We start from the raw sequence: 15,364 nt of genomic DNA, 5'->3' as shown, positions 1-15,364 counted from the left end.
AATATAAAATGAAATCTGCGAATTCTTTGAAACTTTTGTCAGTAAAAAATTAGATTGGCCCAAATCCGTAAAAATAGTTTCGCAAAAATTTGAAAACAATTTTTTTGTAAAGATGTCTTTTCTGTTATACAAAGTAAACATAAATTGGGCCTTAAAATATCATTGGAGAAACAGCTAGGACAAAAAGGTGTAGGCCGAATAAGAAAAAAGAAACGAAAATTTTAAAACTTAATTAACAAAACCCTACTGACTAATATCAATTCTGCCAAGAATGATTGAACAAAACATGAGGCACATGTTAAAGAATATGACTCAACAAAATATACAGTTTAAAAAAATCTCATATATATACATCTTAAAAATGAACAAAAGGTTATAAACAAAAAAATTGTCCTCTCAAACTGTGGAAAATGCTTTGGCAGTGCGAATGTCCTTTAAAACGGTATCCATATACAAATAAAGTTGCTTTTTATCACTAAAATTTTCTGGTATTACCAATTCCAAAAGACATGTAGAAGCAAATATTTGATTACATTTACCAAACTTCACCTTAATTGTAGACATAGGTAGAATCATACTACCAGTACAATAAAGCAGAAAGTTTTCAAATTTTTCAGCATCAGCATCCTTAAGATAACATAATAACCATGACTTTGAAGTTTCCGAGTATTCTTTAGTGCAAAAGTCCAATTTTGCTTTTATTTTATCAAAATTTAGGTGACTGGGATCATAGACAAATAGTGGTTCAAACAATTTAGGATTTTCGATAATAACGTCCAATACACCAAGTATAGCCAATCCTTTTCTGATTTGTTGAAGAACTGGTAATCTTTTCCCAACTACTTCATTAAAAATTACGTCCTGCATGACTGCAGCGCGGTTTTCCATCTATAAAAATAATGTATAGACACTAGGTATAAATGAGAAAGCACAATTTCTTAAGCAAATAAAACTAGAAGTATTGGCAGGGTGTAGACGGGATAAATTTGTGCGGATATGTAAAGCATACTATACCTTTAGTAGCTTTGTGCAGCCCGAATCAGACAAAAGCTGTTGAAAATTATCTTCATGGTATATCTGTTTCAGCTCTTCATCATCCTTACAAGCAGATATCTAAAAAATAATAACTCCATACAATTACACATTACTTGATACTACTACAAACAAAATATAAATAAAGTGGAACCTGCAGGAAGAAATTTTTGCGAAATAGTTACCTTCCTGCTGAATTTACAGAAATAATCAAGAAACATACTTTCTTAATATAGTCTTTAATGTAAAGATTAAACACATCCTCTGGTGAGATACTGTTTGTCACCTCTGATATATCTCCAGTAACAATAAATTTGTACACAGCCGGTGAACAATATCCAAAACCTGATCCACACAAGCACAGAGCATGAGCCATGATCTTGCCCACAATTTCATACAGCCCTGATAGCACTGCAGCAGCACTGTAAATTGGAAGTTTTCTTCTGTCATTTCCTTCAAATAATGGTGGAATATCTTCCATTCCAGTAACCATTTGAGCAAAGACATCGGTATAGAACTGGCGTAAAATACCACCAGTGTCCACAGCTGGTTGGCCTTTGTATGTTATTACAATTTTAGATGCAGCATCAAAGTTGCCAGACTTGTAATAACACAATGCCTCTTCCAATGCATTTTCTGCTTTTAAACGTAACCGTTCCTTATCTCCTGTCATTTTTTTATCAAAATAATCAACAACTTCATCCAGAGATTCAAACTTTGGTACAATTTTCTTTCTATCATCAGCTTCCAGCAATTCATTCACTAGTTGTTCTGCATCAGAAACCAAACTTGATGTAGCTTCGGATGTCGCTGAGGGCAGTTCTAGAAATTAAAATAAAATAATAACTAAAAAATGGCTTTTGCATGGAAGTTTCACAACTTTCACTTTGTCAGAATTGAAGTAAAATCCTAAGTTGGAGTGAAATTCCATATGTTTGTTTATGTCACATCCTACTAACAGCACCATGTTGTGTTTACGTTCAAAAAGACCAATGTCAGACCTGTAGTCAAGGACTGTATAGACTTTTACGGGAGAGATAATGATTTTCTAAAAATGCTATATTATAAATTTAAATATATGAATATATATAAATATATCTATATATGTACCTGTACGGGAGCAGCAAGGTTTTTGCAAGTCATCGTTCTTTTTATCACATTCCTCCTCCTCTATCTTAACAATTTCTTTTTCTTTTGTGTCATTGTCTCCAATTACAAGGTCTCTATAATGTCCTTTTAACACACAATATAGTTTTCCTTGTCCCCATAATCTTCTTAAATTTTGGAAACCCCAAGAGTGACCAGGTCCTGTTTCTAAGCAAACTAGCTTATTTCTTTCTCTTTTAACGTAAAAAAAATCACTTGGTGAGATGAGCGTAAACTTGCGACTAAATACTTCACACAAAGATTGTCTGATAGCCGTCTCAAAAGTTTCAAGAGGATTTAACTGAACAGTTCCCTTTAAAATTACCATTTCTTCGCTAAAATTAATTTCGGAGAAACCGCCTTCACCAAAGGAAGGTCTTTCCTCCACTGGATTTGAATCCTCAAATCCATGGACATCAAGAAGCCAAACTTCAACAGATTTCAATGGCTTAGTAACATCACTTTTTTTTTTGGATTGAACAGCTGTAAGGCGGTATGGGTGTCCTGGTGAAAATTTTTGCTTTTTCTTAAAAGTTCCAGGTAAATACACAGCAGTAGTAGCAGATGGTGAGCTGGAGCTTGTTGTTGCCGATGAAGTGCTGGGTGAAAAACTACTTCTGAAATCACGAGCGCAACTGTGTACTGCATCATTAATAAGTCCTTGAGTTCTACGATATATATGACGTGGAGTGTTATTTGTTCTGTTGCTATTTTCAATTTCCTCTCTGATTATCTTTCTCAGTTCTCCTTCATCACCAGCCATCCCGAAATAAACTTTTCAAAAACTAAATGCAAAGATAGATCCACTTTGTTATTGCGGATTGTCACGGCACAAAAGACAGACCAGACTGATATTTGGGCTTGCTCTGAACACATGCTTTTTTGTTGCGCATATTATTTTTGTAGCATATATGTATTTTTGTAGCATATATGTATTTTTTGTTGCATATATATTTTTTGTCTTTGTTTCCTATAAATATGTTTTTGTTCCATATATATATATATATATATATATATGCTTTTGTTGCATATATATGTGTTTTGTTGCACATATATATTTTTGTTGCATATAAATATGTACATTGTTGCACATATATATTTTTGTTGCACATATATATATTTGTTGCATATATATTTTAATTTTGCTACATATAAACAACCATAGAAAGTCCAAAATAGCAAGTTCCTTTGGCGATAAGCTGCGGTGACACATGGCTGAAAAAGACAACCTGGATTCGTCTTGGAAATGTGGTTGCAAGGAAATCGAACACGATATTTCAAGTTCTACCCAAACTAGGAATATCAGGTAAATTTTTTTTGATAGAGTATTGTTTGGAGAACTTATTTTGATTGGAGTGATGTTGCTGTAGTTATTTTTGTGAGCACCATTATAGCTCCAAGGTAGCCAAAAAATTTTAAAATACCCGAAGTAGCCATATTTGCTATCATCTAATTCCATTATAATAAATTTTAGAAATACATCCTAGAAACATAACATGGTAGCCACGCACAGTACAGTAAGGCTGCCATTAAAATATGTTATGTTTGCGTCCTCCGACTGACTTGCTTGCGGTGATAAAAACTCGAGTCGACAAGTCAAAGAAAAAAAAAACGGGAATTTTTTTTCCTTTCCTTTGGATGCCGTGATATCTTTTTATCTATCCAATTATATTTAATTGATGTGCTTTATAATTGATTGGAAATTAAAAAAAAGAGAACAAGCCATCAGTTGGCTTATGTGGTATAAAGGGTCTGCAAACAATGTTGAGTAGCGCTATACTGTTTTTTAGTCCAGGGAACAAATTTAATTGCTCCTATCTGAAAATCCCTAGGAAAAATCCGACCTACTCATTTTCTCATTTTTGCAGGAACTTAAGGACACAAACATAACATATTTTGATGGTGGCCTAAGTGTCATTTTAGTGTCGTTCCTCATGTGTTCTTTTCCTAATTGAGGGGCGAAGCACTTGCGACCTGGGGTGGACACGTGTCAGGTGTTCGTTCATCATTGCTTGCAATCGCTTTGTGGGAGGCTTCATTTGACAATAAGTAGCCATCAACTTGTTGAATGTTGGATGAATGCTCTCTGCACCCTGCTCTCCATAAAAACCAAATGCTGTACCCCATCTTCTGACAAAATCAATCGCATGATTTTCCAGCATGTGTAACTTTGGCGTAATCGACGCATCTGGCCAAGTTTTTCGGTAAAAGTTCATGAAGTTTTCAATTGCAGTTTCTATAAAATAAATAGGCTGCAAATTACTCTGTAGCAACATTCAAGCACATATGCATGACACACAGCAATAAAGCTCTCTTTTATGAATTTTGATTGTAGTTTTTTTTGGCATAACATGGAAAAGTTATTCATAAAAAGGTACCTAAATCATTCAACATTTTCTCGTCAAATTTCTCTCTACTGTTCATTAACGCATGACATTGTGCATAGTACCAGAAAAGTTTCTTGAACTTAACACAGATTCCAATGGCTTCTTTATGAACATCTGTACCTCTATATCCCATGTGACATATCAACTCAGGTATCGACTTACAAAGTTTCATGATGTTATCATCCTGAAAATTAAATACACATATTGTGTAACCTTGGGTGGGATAATTATTTTGTTTCTAGCATGGCCTAAGCAACAACCAAGCAAAAAAAAGCATAATTATATAGGAAGGTGGTTGATATTACTCTGGATTTACTACTATAATTATTATATATAAATTGCAAATCACCTTGAGCATTTTATGCACATGGTTGCCAACAAAACTCCGCCCGTGGTACGCTTGTCGTTCAACATTCAACAGTTTTAAAGTTTCATCAAGTTTCCTTGTACAAGGACCATCCCATCGCTCTGTTCCTGACTCGTTTTGAATTTTTTCAGCCTCGTTAGACTATGATAAAAATTTTAGCACAAATATGTTACAACAGGTCTTAACATGATATTTTTTTGATTTTGACATAGATTAACTAGTAAATTACCATTTAATAATTGGCTGTGTAATCAGTTTTTTCATTTTTATTTATGTTAATTTTTTAAAATTGACAGACTTATGAACAAAAAAGTGGAGATATTATGTATATACCTTTTCTTTTAACTTGTTACTTAAGAATACTATTCTAGGCTCATATATGTTCCGGAGTTCATTTGCATTTTCGGGATTTTGAAAAATTTCAACAGCCAATGCCTGATTAACGAGTTCAATCTTTTCCTCGCAGTCTTTTATAACCCACTTACAATCTTTCAATTTCTGGCATCTCTCAATAAAAGTTAATGCATCAGGATCCAAACTTTGGCCATTTGCTGTCAATTTGATGTCCAAATCTGAGCAAGCAGTTTCAAGCATATTAAATATTTTAAGGAAGGTTCCTAAGGAGATGTGTAGTGCAGGCAATGCAACCTAAAAATACGGTTATTAAAAATTATTTAGGAAATAACTATAAAATTAATTCCACTGAAGAATTGTCTTATTTCACTTCCAAATTCACATTAATTGGAATTCTGAAAACATCAGATTGAATATATACCTGGTCAATTGGAATGTTGAATAACCGTTCATGAATTACATTGTTAAAGTGTTTGGCATTTTTGATGTCACCTCCTGACTGGCGAAATGCCAGTAAGTCATCTGTCAAAGATTTTAAAGTTCGCTGGGTAACTGCTTCTCTTTCAGCTTTGGGCTTCTGCATTTCTTTTTTTGTAATGTGGCAAAATAAACAGTTATGCCTCCCTGAAGAAATATATATTATATATATTTAGTGAACAGACATTTGGAATTATTATAAAGTTTAACTTGGAATATAAACTCTCTAACTAAATTTGTTTAACTTCAAGTCATTATTTTCACTTTCTAAGTTTCAGCCTGAAAAAGTAAGATAGCTAAGCATACCATTAGCACAGTTATCCCATATGCTACGCACAAGAACTCATAATCTCCACACATAAATACTCTAATGCATCTTCCTCTATAAGAATAATTAAATCTAACTGTAAATCTATTCACTACTGTATTGCTACTATGACTAGTTTTGGAAAATGAGCTTCCTAGTAATTACAACCATTATAGTCAAATATTTGAGCTTTGCAGACGTGATTAGTTTATGGACTATGACAATGTGTTTGCTATTACCTCCATTTCATTTGTTCTAACTGGTCTATTTGTTTGGTGAATCTGGACAAACCAACCATCAAGTTAGATCTATAATCTTTGGCCTCAAATATGCTGAAAACCACTGTATTATCTTTATTATTAGGCTTTGATGAATTACACAGCTGGTAATTCATCTTAAAAGATTTGCCGCCATGGTCTCCTCCTAACTTTATTTGGATCTCATTATTCAAGAATGAATGGTCAACCATGAGATTGCTTCTATAAAGAAAAGAAGATATTCACCATCTGCAGGTACAACTGTAATCCTTGTTTATATAATTTGAAATACAAACTTACTCTGCCAATGAGTCTAAATGATTAACAATGTGTTGTGGTAATTCATTGATATAGGCCCATGGAGCTGTTTGGATTGTAAAAACCCCCTTCATATCCTTAACTGGGAATGTAAATGGTGCATCTTTAACTATAACATCCTCACCACACCACGCTTTTGCAACTTGTCTTTGCTTGTTATGTGATGCAGGCTGTATGTCAAATGTTTTCAGCCATCTGTAAGATTAAAATATTTTTGTTTAGAAGAATTTAAAATAAATCACATTAGGGGGTCATAATAAAAGTTTTGAGGTATACTCACCTGCCCATTGTCTTCAATTTCTCCCAAGGTATACCCATATCAACTTTCATAGCCACTAATGATTCAGCATCAATTTTTGCTTGAGGAATGTTTGCGTTGCTCAAGATAGATTGTCTGTCGTTGGAAGAAAATGACTTAACAACTTTTCCAGTTTGTTTAATAATTGCATTTTTAGTTTTTCCAGATGTTGCAATTAATTGATTTTTTAAAAATTTGGTTCTGTTTTGAATAGTCTTTGTACTTGCAATATCACTTTCTTTTGTAGGTGTTGGTGTTGAAGTCATAACCAATGGCTGAAAATAATTCAAGCTTTCATTATATACCACCCAGAAAATTTTTTCACACAAACGTCATTTTTGAAACACCAGAAAGCATAACTAGTTTCCAGAGAAACGATATGTCGTATGTGAATGGAGAATATAATGAATAGACCTTTTCTGTCAACACCTGTGTTTGCCTGTTGCCGAATAAACAGTGTTCGAGTTTAATTTGAAATATGTTATGTATATGTATAGTTTATATTATGTGGGTTTTTAAGAAACATTCCAGGCTCAAATGGTTGATTTTTTAAGAAACATTGAGCCTGCCTTACAAAACCAGTTTCTTAAAAAAATGTGTACTTACTCTACCAGCTGTTTTGAATACAATGCTTTTATTTGGAAGTTTTGATTCGGCCATTTTTTTCCTGATGATTTGCAAAACTGCTTCATCAGATTTTGCATCATTGATTGTTGGAGATTGACTGATGCACGATGCCTCATGCTGTTTTTTTTTCTTTTTCTTCGTCCAAATTAAATAAATGACCACATCTTTTACATTTGGTCGATAACATTTTTGTGAGATTTTGTATCTTTTTTGATGGATTAATTTGGTTGCTTTTTATAAGCAGTTTGCATTGAGGGCATTTCCAGTCCGTTTCTCTCCTACCTTCAATATTGGGTACCAAACATTCTAAGCAGAAGTTGTGCTCACAAGGCATTATCCCTACAGGTCTTCTAAGAATATCCTTGCACAAAAAGCATATAAATTCTGGCAGTGACTTATTACAAGAGAAATCCTCTCTGCTGTATCTCTTTGGTATGATATCTGCCGGAGTCTTTTCGTATAACACCTCAGTCATGTGTCGTGTCCACATACTACCATCTTTCGGTGGTCTTCCCACACTTTTAGATTTGGTTTTTTTTCCACCTCTTGATTTAATAGACCCCAATTTGCAAGTGTCACAGTCACTTGGATTATGTGGAAACCATGATTTCACATTTAATATGGGTGTTGTATTTTTGGTTTCCACATTTTTCATTAAAGAGTAGCATTTTAAACAAATTTTTCTAGGGTGTACTGTTGGAATATCCCCTTTTAGGTCTATTCTAAAGGCTTTTTCAATTCTTTCAGAAAATTTTGTGACGGATAAGGCATTTCTTAGGACCTTACCAGTATGCTCCTGACAAATTCGACACAGTTTTGTTAAATATATATTGTGTTGACTCTCTGGGTCAGCCATCTTTGTGACAAAACGAAAGTGAAATTTCAACTAAAAGTTGTGGTTGCAAAATCTTGTATCACCACGTATAAAAAAAGTACAGCAGATAACTGCAACTGGAATTAGATCATTGAATAGTTCCTTTAACTTTCAGGATAAATTTTACACCGTTCTTTTGGGTAGAATTAGCGCAAATATATGACAAAAATGAGCAATATTTGCTATAAGGCTAGCTAGCTTTCAAGTTTTTTGTGTTTTGTTTGGGCGCGAATCCGGCTGAAATGATTGACATTTTGGACGGTGTGGTCACTCTTACCAAGGTTAAAAATAAAGAAAAATCAATATCTTATATTAAATAATTATGAACTTTACAAGTGACAAGAAAATAGCTAGCTAAACAGCAACACAAAGTTCTCCGTTTCTCAGACTGATATAGTACAGGCGATTGTGCGTAGTATAAAATCTCTCAGTTGACAAGTTGGCTCGTTGCATTTGATATCTCGAGACAATTAACATCTACTTTTATCAACCTTCGTTTTGTATTTCTTGTTCCTCGAATACAGAGTATTGCTGAACGCAGTAAACAAAATGATAATTTCGTCCGAAGCCAGTTTGTAACGGTACTTTGTTCTAGATTTCTTTTTTCCGCTACTTTATGCGACAGAGTGGAGATAAATGGAGATGAATGCATTAGGCAGTTTCTGATTGAGGTATGTCAAAGCGAATGGGTTAAATACCCTTACGTCAAAAAATGCTCGTTGACCTCGTTGCCAGAATCCTCTAACGCTAATGTCGAGTCTAGCTTCATCTGTGGAGTTTGCAGAATTGCTTAATTTTTCTCCAGTCAGCTGTTGTAAATGCGGTTCTGTTTCTACATCATTGGAAATCTCTTCAGATATTTTTGCCAAAGTATCTCTTAATTCGTCGTGACGTTGATGAATATAGCCACACTTGACACATGACATAGCATGGTCAATCGTGAAGCGTTTTCCACAGACACAAATTGTTGGTAGGAACTTCAAATCCCACCGATATCTCATTCGTATGACATCATAAAACTCTCTTTTGTTGAGTGCATAATCCTCAGATTTTATTGGGAGTGCTGACAACCAACTTGAAGCACCTTTCATTGTCGCCAAATCATTTGCTCGTAATTGCTCATTCGTCATGCTTTGGCGAATTTCTTTCAGCTTTTCGTTATGCAACATTTGTTTCTGTTTAAGGATTTTGCTTTTGATATTATTGTGTAACTGTTTGTCAAATTTATAAGACGTTTGCTGTAGTTTAATTCTTTCTGCTAGTTGTTTTGTCATTTCAACAGAATTTTCATGTTCTCTCTTTGATGATTCGACTAATATCACAATTCCCATACCACCATAGCGAATTGGTAAACTCAGTAATATTCTCTCGTTTTCGGTACATTTATGTCCCTCTGTCAATGCTGGGATCAATGTATTGTCGATAACATCGTCCAGTACTTTGATATACTTGCTCATATCCCCAAGTGTCCGGATAAAATAGTTAAATTTGTGTTGAAATCCACTTATGTAAGCAGCATAGGCAGCGTGTGGTTGAAAAAGTGCAATTTTAGCTAACTTCTTTATCTGAACAATCCATTCATTTACCAACCCAATGATGTACTTTTCTTTCTCATCTTGTGTACCTATAAAGCTGCCAAGATATTTATTTCCAACTGTAGTGATGTTTATCTCCGTGTCACTGAAGACATCATCAGCTACTAATTTATGTTCATCCTTTACTATTAACCATGATTTTGATGCTTTAGGATAATAGCCGAATAATGGACCATAATGCTCAACTTTATCCCACCATTTTTTTAATTCAAATATTTTTCCGGCACCTCCCAGATCATCAGCATAAGCGCAGTGAGTTATGTTCAACTTTCTATCTTCCACGTCATTCTTCAACAGCGGGAGAAGAGGAACAATTCCAACTGCATAAGCTGGCATAGCGAACGGGTCACCTTGAGTTGTTCCTTCTGCCGATAATATTTCTTTCCCACCCATAACAAACAGCCTCGATGGTGAGCTATAACAATTTTGTATATACGTAGACATAGCTGGACATATGTATCGGATATTATGAAGTAGCACTTTCCGATTAAGTGAGTTAAAAGCATTCGTAGCATCTACTAAAAGTAATGCGTCTGTTCCTTCTTCTTCAAAAATTGTTGTCATGGCGTGAGCAGCTGCCTCACATCCAGAAGGTAGACCAGCACATAATTGGAGAGAACCAGCGCTTTCAAGTATTTCCGGTTTGATTACTGATATTATGGACTTTCCAATCACCCTTCGAAGAACCTCCCCCACACCAATAGGCCGCACACCAGGTTTCTTATCTAGTGGTATTAACCTACAAGCGATGTATGCTTCCAGTGAATTGCCTTCTGTGTGATCAAATGCAGTTGTACAAAGATTTTTCGCAAACCGAGCCAAAGATGATCTCAATTCCACGCCGATCTTTCCAAAATTCTTTGACACTAATATACGTCTCCAGCCATCTGAATTCATTCCTGACGGTCCTGCTTAACCTTTTGTACGAAGTGCGGCTTTCAATATTGTTGTTTCATCTATGTTGTTGTAAATAGCAGGATCGATAAATGGGATTTCCCCTTTGAGAAGCACAGATTCATCAGCGTCAACAGGATTTGGATGTTTCAACCTCAGTTCTTGGAGTGTCTCATCAGTTAGATCCAGTACTCCACCAGACATCTTATCATCCAATAATCTTAGTGCAGCATGTATCTTTCCTTGAAGCATTAGTTTTGCGAAATTTTTAGCGCACTGCTCTGGAGTATTCAGGGAATTTGGTTTTGGGATTTTAGATTGTATAGTCCTCGATTCTCTCATCAAATCATCGAATCTTCCTTCCACCCAGAGATTTAATCTACGGTTAAGACATTCAGAGTGATCCTTCGCTTTGGACTTATATGATGGTTTTTGTAGTAGAAGCATCGGCATCGTCATAACTGCTTTGATAGAAATCCCCTTTAATAAATCTACTTGTTGGTTCCAGATCTCTATGAGTCTTATTGTTTCAGTAATATATCTCTTCTCTGCTGCACCTGTTGGTAGTGAAAACAAGTTTCTTCTCCAGTGCACAACTTCGTCGTACGTGGCATTGAAGATTTGTATCACGTCATCTAACGTATGATCACCCCAAATCTTGATTTGTGCTTGATTTCTATTTATAACAGTGGTTTCGTAATGATTTTCCAAAGTTTTGACACCTGAGCTTTGCGTTGTTGACTTCAATTTAATGTTTTTCTTTTTTGAAGTTTCCGTTAAAGACACACCTGCAATGACTTCTTTAATTTTCCTTGTATTTTCTGGGTTTTTTATCACCAGGTTTCGTTTACAGGCTTTTAAATGCAATTTAAGTCCAGAGGAACTCTTGCATTTCTTCTCACAATGCGTGCAATTGTAGTTTTCAAACCATTTTGTGTTGGGTATAGCAGTGTTTCCAGAAGATTGATTTCCTTTTTCAACCATAGAATTTTCACCCAAACTTGTTTTTCTTTCCTCAGAATCATTGTCTTGTGGTGGTGGTTGATCATTATAAAATAGTCGTTTAATCATTCCATCCATGCTGTTTCAGTACAATCGATAGACGCAAAACAAATACACTAAAACTAATTTCTCTCCTACCTCAAAGGACCCCGATAAGGAGGGTGCCTTTATAATGCGCCTTCTTTAAATCTTAAATTTGATACCAAACACCCTCGCAAACACCAACTGTCAGATAAGAATAAATTTTAAGTTTACTGGCTTACCTAAGAGGTCCCCGATGAGGAGGGTGCCCTTTTAAAGCAAATCTTTAAACAAAACAAATCTTTAATTGCGTAAAGTCTTTTCAGCGTTGTGTTGGATGTAAGCCGTGTGTCAATTATATTATGAATTCCAATTTAAACAGCAGTCAACAATGTCAAGAAGTAAGTGATTATTAATTTGTTAATCTTTTGAAACCCGTTTCGTGTCTTAACACAAGTTTCGCGTAGATGTGTTTACTAATTAATTACTTTCGGTTTCTTGTTTATGTTTTCGTGCCGCCATCTTTAACGGTTAATTGGTACTATACCAAGGTTAAAAATACTATTTATCCCGCTAGCCCTCCTACAGATTGGTAAATTGCATTTAAATCAGTTAGGTCAATAGCTATGACGTCATCAAGACATCAAATTTTATCGTACGGGATTTTAAAAAAATTGGCGCATGCGCACACTTTATTTCTAGGTTTCCTCTGATTTAAATGGCCGTGGAGTGCCTGGGGATGTTTTTCAACAGCCTTATTGTACATATCTTGCGTTTTGAACTGATCCGGCACCTGGCTGAGCATCCCGGAATCTTCTTCCAACAACCCCATTCTACATATCCTGCGTTTTGAACCTGTCGGGTATATGCTCAAGCATATGGAAATATTTTTCAACGGCCTTATTGCACATGTCTTGCGTTTTAAAACTCATTTATTAATAGTATTATTGTAGAATAACGCCCCCCTTACACATATTCGAGTACCTCAGGATCTTTTTCAACGGCCTTGTTGCACATGTCCTACGTTTTGAAACGATCCGATATATATTCGAGCATGTCGGGATCATTTTCAACGACTTCGTTGCACATGCCTTGCGTTTTGAACCGATCTGGCACATACATGAGCAACCGGGGATTTCTTTCAACAGCCTTGGTACACATGTCCTGCGTCTTGAACCGGTCGGGCACGTATTGGAATATTGGGGAAAACGTATCAACGGCCTTGTTACATATGTCTTGCGTCTTGAATTGATCTGGTAAATATTCGAGCGTGGCGGGATTTCTTTTAACGGCCTTGTTACATATGTCTTGCGTCTTGAATTGATCTCGTACATATTCGAGCGGGGGGGGATTTCTTTTAACGGCCTTGTTACATATGTCCCGCGTTTTGAACTTCCTGCACTTCCTCAAGCAGCCAATGATTTCTTTCAACAGCCTTCTTACGCATTCCTTGAATGCCTTTACATAGCCAACGGGTTTTTGCAATATCACGTAATTATTTGACAGTGTATGAATCCATTTCTCTCTTTACTATATACAATTTTTAACAAAGTGGGAAGATTTCATTATGCACAATACTAACACAATTTTATTCTTTACTGCGCATGCGTTGTAATTTTGATGAATATTAGTATCATTAGGAAGTTTCCCCTGTGTGCTAGTTGATTTTTAGGGATTGTGCTAGAAAAATTTGGGCATCAATATGGGATGGTAGTGGATGGTGCTGTCTAATAGGGAATTGTGCTGGATTTCTTGTGACGTTACCGCTGTACGCGCAAGCGACTTTGCTAAAACATACATTTCCCTATCCCTATCTAATCCTTCCACTCCCAATGGACTACGACGTCCCAAGGGGCTTTCCTTGCCATGATGGTCTTAGAACACCGTCAACTACGTGCACAGGCCTCAAAATGCTTTAATATGGTCCTTTGCCGCTTAATTAAGGCCTTACACATAAAGTACGTGGTTCCAGGCGCCCAGACAAGTTACCATTGGTCTATTCCTTCCAGTCTTAATGAACTATGACGTGCCAAGTCGTTTTCCTTTGCGCGATGGTATTAGAACACCGTCAACTACGTGCACAGGCGTCTGAAGGCCGTAGTATGCCCTTTTGCGGCCTAATGAAGGCCCTACACGTAAAACGCCAGGTTCCACGTGCCTGCGCCGCTTACCATCGGTCTAGTCCTTCCACTTTCAATCAACTACGACGTCCAAAGTCGTTTTCGTTGCCATCATGGCCTTAGAACTCCGTAAACTACGTGCACAGGTCTCTAAATGCTGTAAAATAGAGTTTTGCCGAATATTGAAGGCCTTACACGTAAATCATTTGATTCCAGGTGCCTGTGCAGGTTACCATTGGTCTAGTTCTGCCAGTCTTAATGGACTACGACGTGCCAAGATGTTTTCTTTGGCCTGATGGCCTTAAAGCACCGTCAGAGATAGAGAAATGTTCCTTCTGGCGCAGTCGCGCATCTCGCGCACGCACATCGCGCACATCCCCCGGCCAACCACAACCAATCCAGTACCATGCATAGCTTAGCCATGTAAATTCCCTAATAATCAGTGCTGAGCCAAGCAGTCCAGTGACGTCATCAAATATCATACAAAATGAGTCAAAAATTTCTAGCGCAATTCCCTAGTATACTACGCACATCAAATCATACAAAAATGAGTAAAAAGTTCTAGCGCATCTAGTAGGGGGAATGATGAATGAAGCCGTCAATCAACGCATGCGCAGTAAAGAGGTGAACAACTGCGTTAGTCGAGTAAGATGAAATACTCTGACAAAAATCTATTCAATAAAGAAATGAATACATACACCGTGAAACAATTACGAGATATTGCAAAAGGTCGTGGCTTAACCGGGTATTACAGGCTACGCAAGGCTGAATTGATTTCTTTATTGGAGGACATACCACGGAGGCCATCCAGAAGGGCTGGACAACGAAAGCCAGCCAAGCCCGTGACTATAGTACCAACACGAGAGGCCATGGACATTTTTGAGAGACACGAAATGTAGAAAAATCGTTCGATCGTGAAAACCAAAATGCGAGTATGGTACAACTGGTTAGTTGATGCTGTCCCCAAACCTATAAAAGAGGGGGTCAAGAGAATCTATGCTACCTTCAAGCGTAGGGTGATGGATCTCTATAAAAGTGCGAATAACATCATCGCGAGACCTACGCTTCATGATGAGGTGGAAAAAGAGGCCGAGGAAGACTACCTCGAGGATATCCAAAAACTATATGATCAGCCGGAGCAAGACTATACACTTCGAAGTTTCCAAATTCCGGGTATAGGAGGGAGCCGACGTAGACGGGTATATAGGGATGGTGTGGACTAACGTCAAAACATTGGTTGAGGAGCAGGTAGAAGATATGGGATCAGCGAAGGTACAGCTGTTCCTAT

General features: G+C 36.5%; 3 protein-coding genes across 4 annotated transcripts; all 3 read right to left on the bottom strand.

Moving 5' to 3' along the window:
• Window positions 1-396: 396 nt before the first annotated feature.
• On the bottom strand, window positions 397-2,942 carry LOC130645564 (uncharacterized). Its single transcript, XM_057451595.1, has 4 exons — window positions 2,143-2,942; window positions 1,256-1,854; window positions 1,015-1,113; window positions 397-888 (listed from the first exon to the last, which is right to left on the bottom strand). The coding sequence occupies exons 1-4, from the start codon at window positions 2,939-2,941 to the stop codon at window positions 397-399; spliced, it is 1,989 nt and encodes a 662-aa protein (XP_057307578.1). The 5' UTR covers window position 2,942.
• A 1,922-nt stretch (window positions 2,943-4,864) lies between these two features.
• Window positions 4,865-12,198, bottom strand: LOC130645581 (uncharacterized). Of its 2 annotated transcripts, none has more exons than XM_057451628.1 (4): window positions 12,074-12,198; window positions 5,708-5,910; window positions 5,266-5,580; window positions 4,865-5,073 (listed from the first exon to the last, which is right to left on the bottom strand). In XM_057451628.1, exons 2-4 carry the CDS (start codon window positions 5,867-5,869, stop codon window positions 4,867-4,869), a joined length of 684 nt encoding a protein of 227 aa, XP_057307611.1. In that variant the 5' UTR covers window positions 5,870-5,910; window positions 12,074-12,198; the 3' UTR covers window positions 4,865-4,866. The 2 variants fall into 2 exon arrangements, with proteins under 2 accessions (XP_057307611.1, XP_057307603.1); XM_057451620.1 differs by lacking the exon at window positions 12,074-12,198 and adding an exon at window positions 6,310-6,577.
• On the bottom strand, window positions 7,683-8,426 carry LOC130662717 (V(D)J recombination-activating protein 1-like). The gene has a single exon (XM_057461668.1). The coding sequence runs from the start codon at window positions 8,424-8,426 to the stop codon at window positions 7,683-7,685; it is 744 nt and encodes a 247-aa protein (XP_057317651.1).
• Window positions 12,199-15,364: the final 3,166 nt, after the last annotated feature.

Source organism: Hydractinia symbiolongicarpus, chromosome 1 (genome assembly GCF_029227915.1).
Source record: "Hydractinia symbiolongicarpus strain clone_291-10 chromosome 1, HSymV2.1, whole genome shotgun sequence".
Taxonomy (NCBI): Eukaryota; Metazoa; Cnidaria; class Hydrozoa; order Anthoathecata; family Hydractiniidae; genus Hydractinia; species Hydractinia symbiolongicarpus.
This window is presented reverse-complemented; position numbering and strand designations above follow the sequence as displayed.

What these genes read in the sequence shown, in the direction of transcription:
- LOC130645564 (XM_057451595.1), bottom strand. Translation starts at nt 2,941, where the DNA reads ATGGCTGGTGATGAAGGAGAACTGAGAAAGATAATCAGAGAGGAAATT. An exon ending in ACCTTGCTGCTCCCGTACAG is followed by an intron (nt 1,855 to 2,142) that starts GTACATATATAG and finishes TTTAATTTCTAG; the next exon opens with AACTGCCCTCAGCGACATCC. An exon ending in GCTGCACAAAGCTACTAAAG is followed by an intron (nt 889 to 1,014) that starts GTATAGTATGCT and finishes TTATTTTTATAG; the next exon opens with ATGGAAAACCGCGCTGCAGT.
- LOC130645581 (XM_057451628.1), bottom strand. Translation starts at nt 5,869, where the DNA reads ATGCAGAAGCCCAAAGCTGAAAGAGAAGCAGTTACCCAGCGAACTTTA. An exon ending in TCAACATTCCAATTGACCAG is followed by an intron (nt 5,581 to 5,707) that starts GTATATATTCAA and finishes CCGTATTTTTAG; the next exon opens with GTTGCATTGCCTGCACTACA. An exon ending in GTAACAAGTTAAAAGAAAAG is followed by an intron (nt 5,074 to 5,265) that starts GTATATACATAA and finishes TTTTTATCATAG; the next exon opens with TCTAACGAGGCTGAAAAAAT.
- LOC130662717 (XM_057461668.1), bottom strand. Translation starts at nt 8,426, where the DNA reads ATGGCTGACCCAGAGAGTCAACACAATATATATTTAACAAAACTGTGT.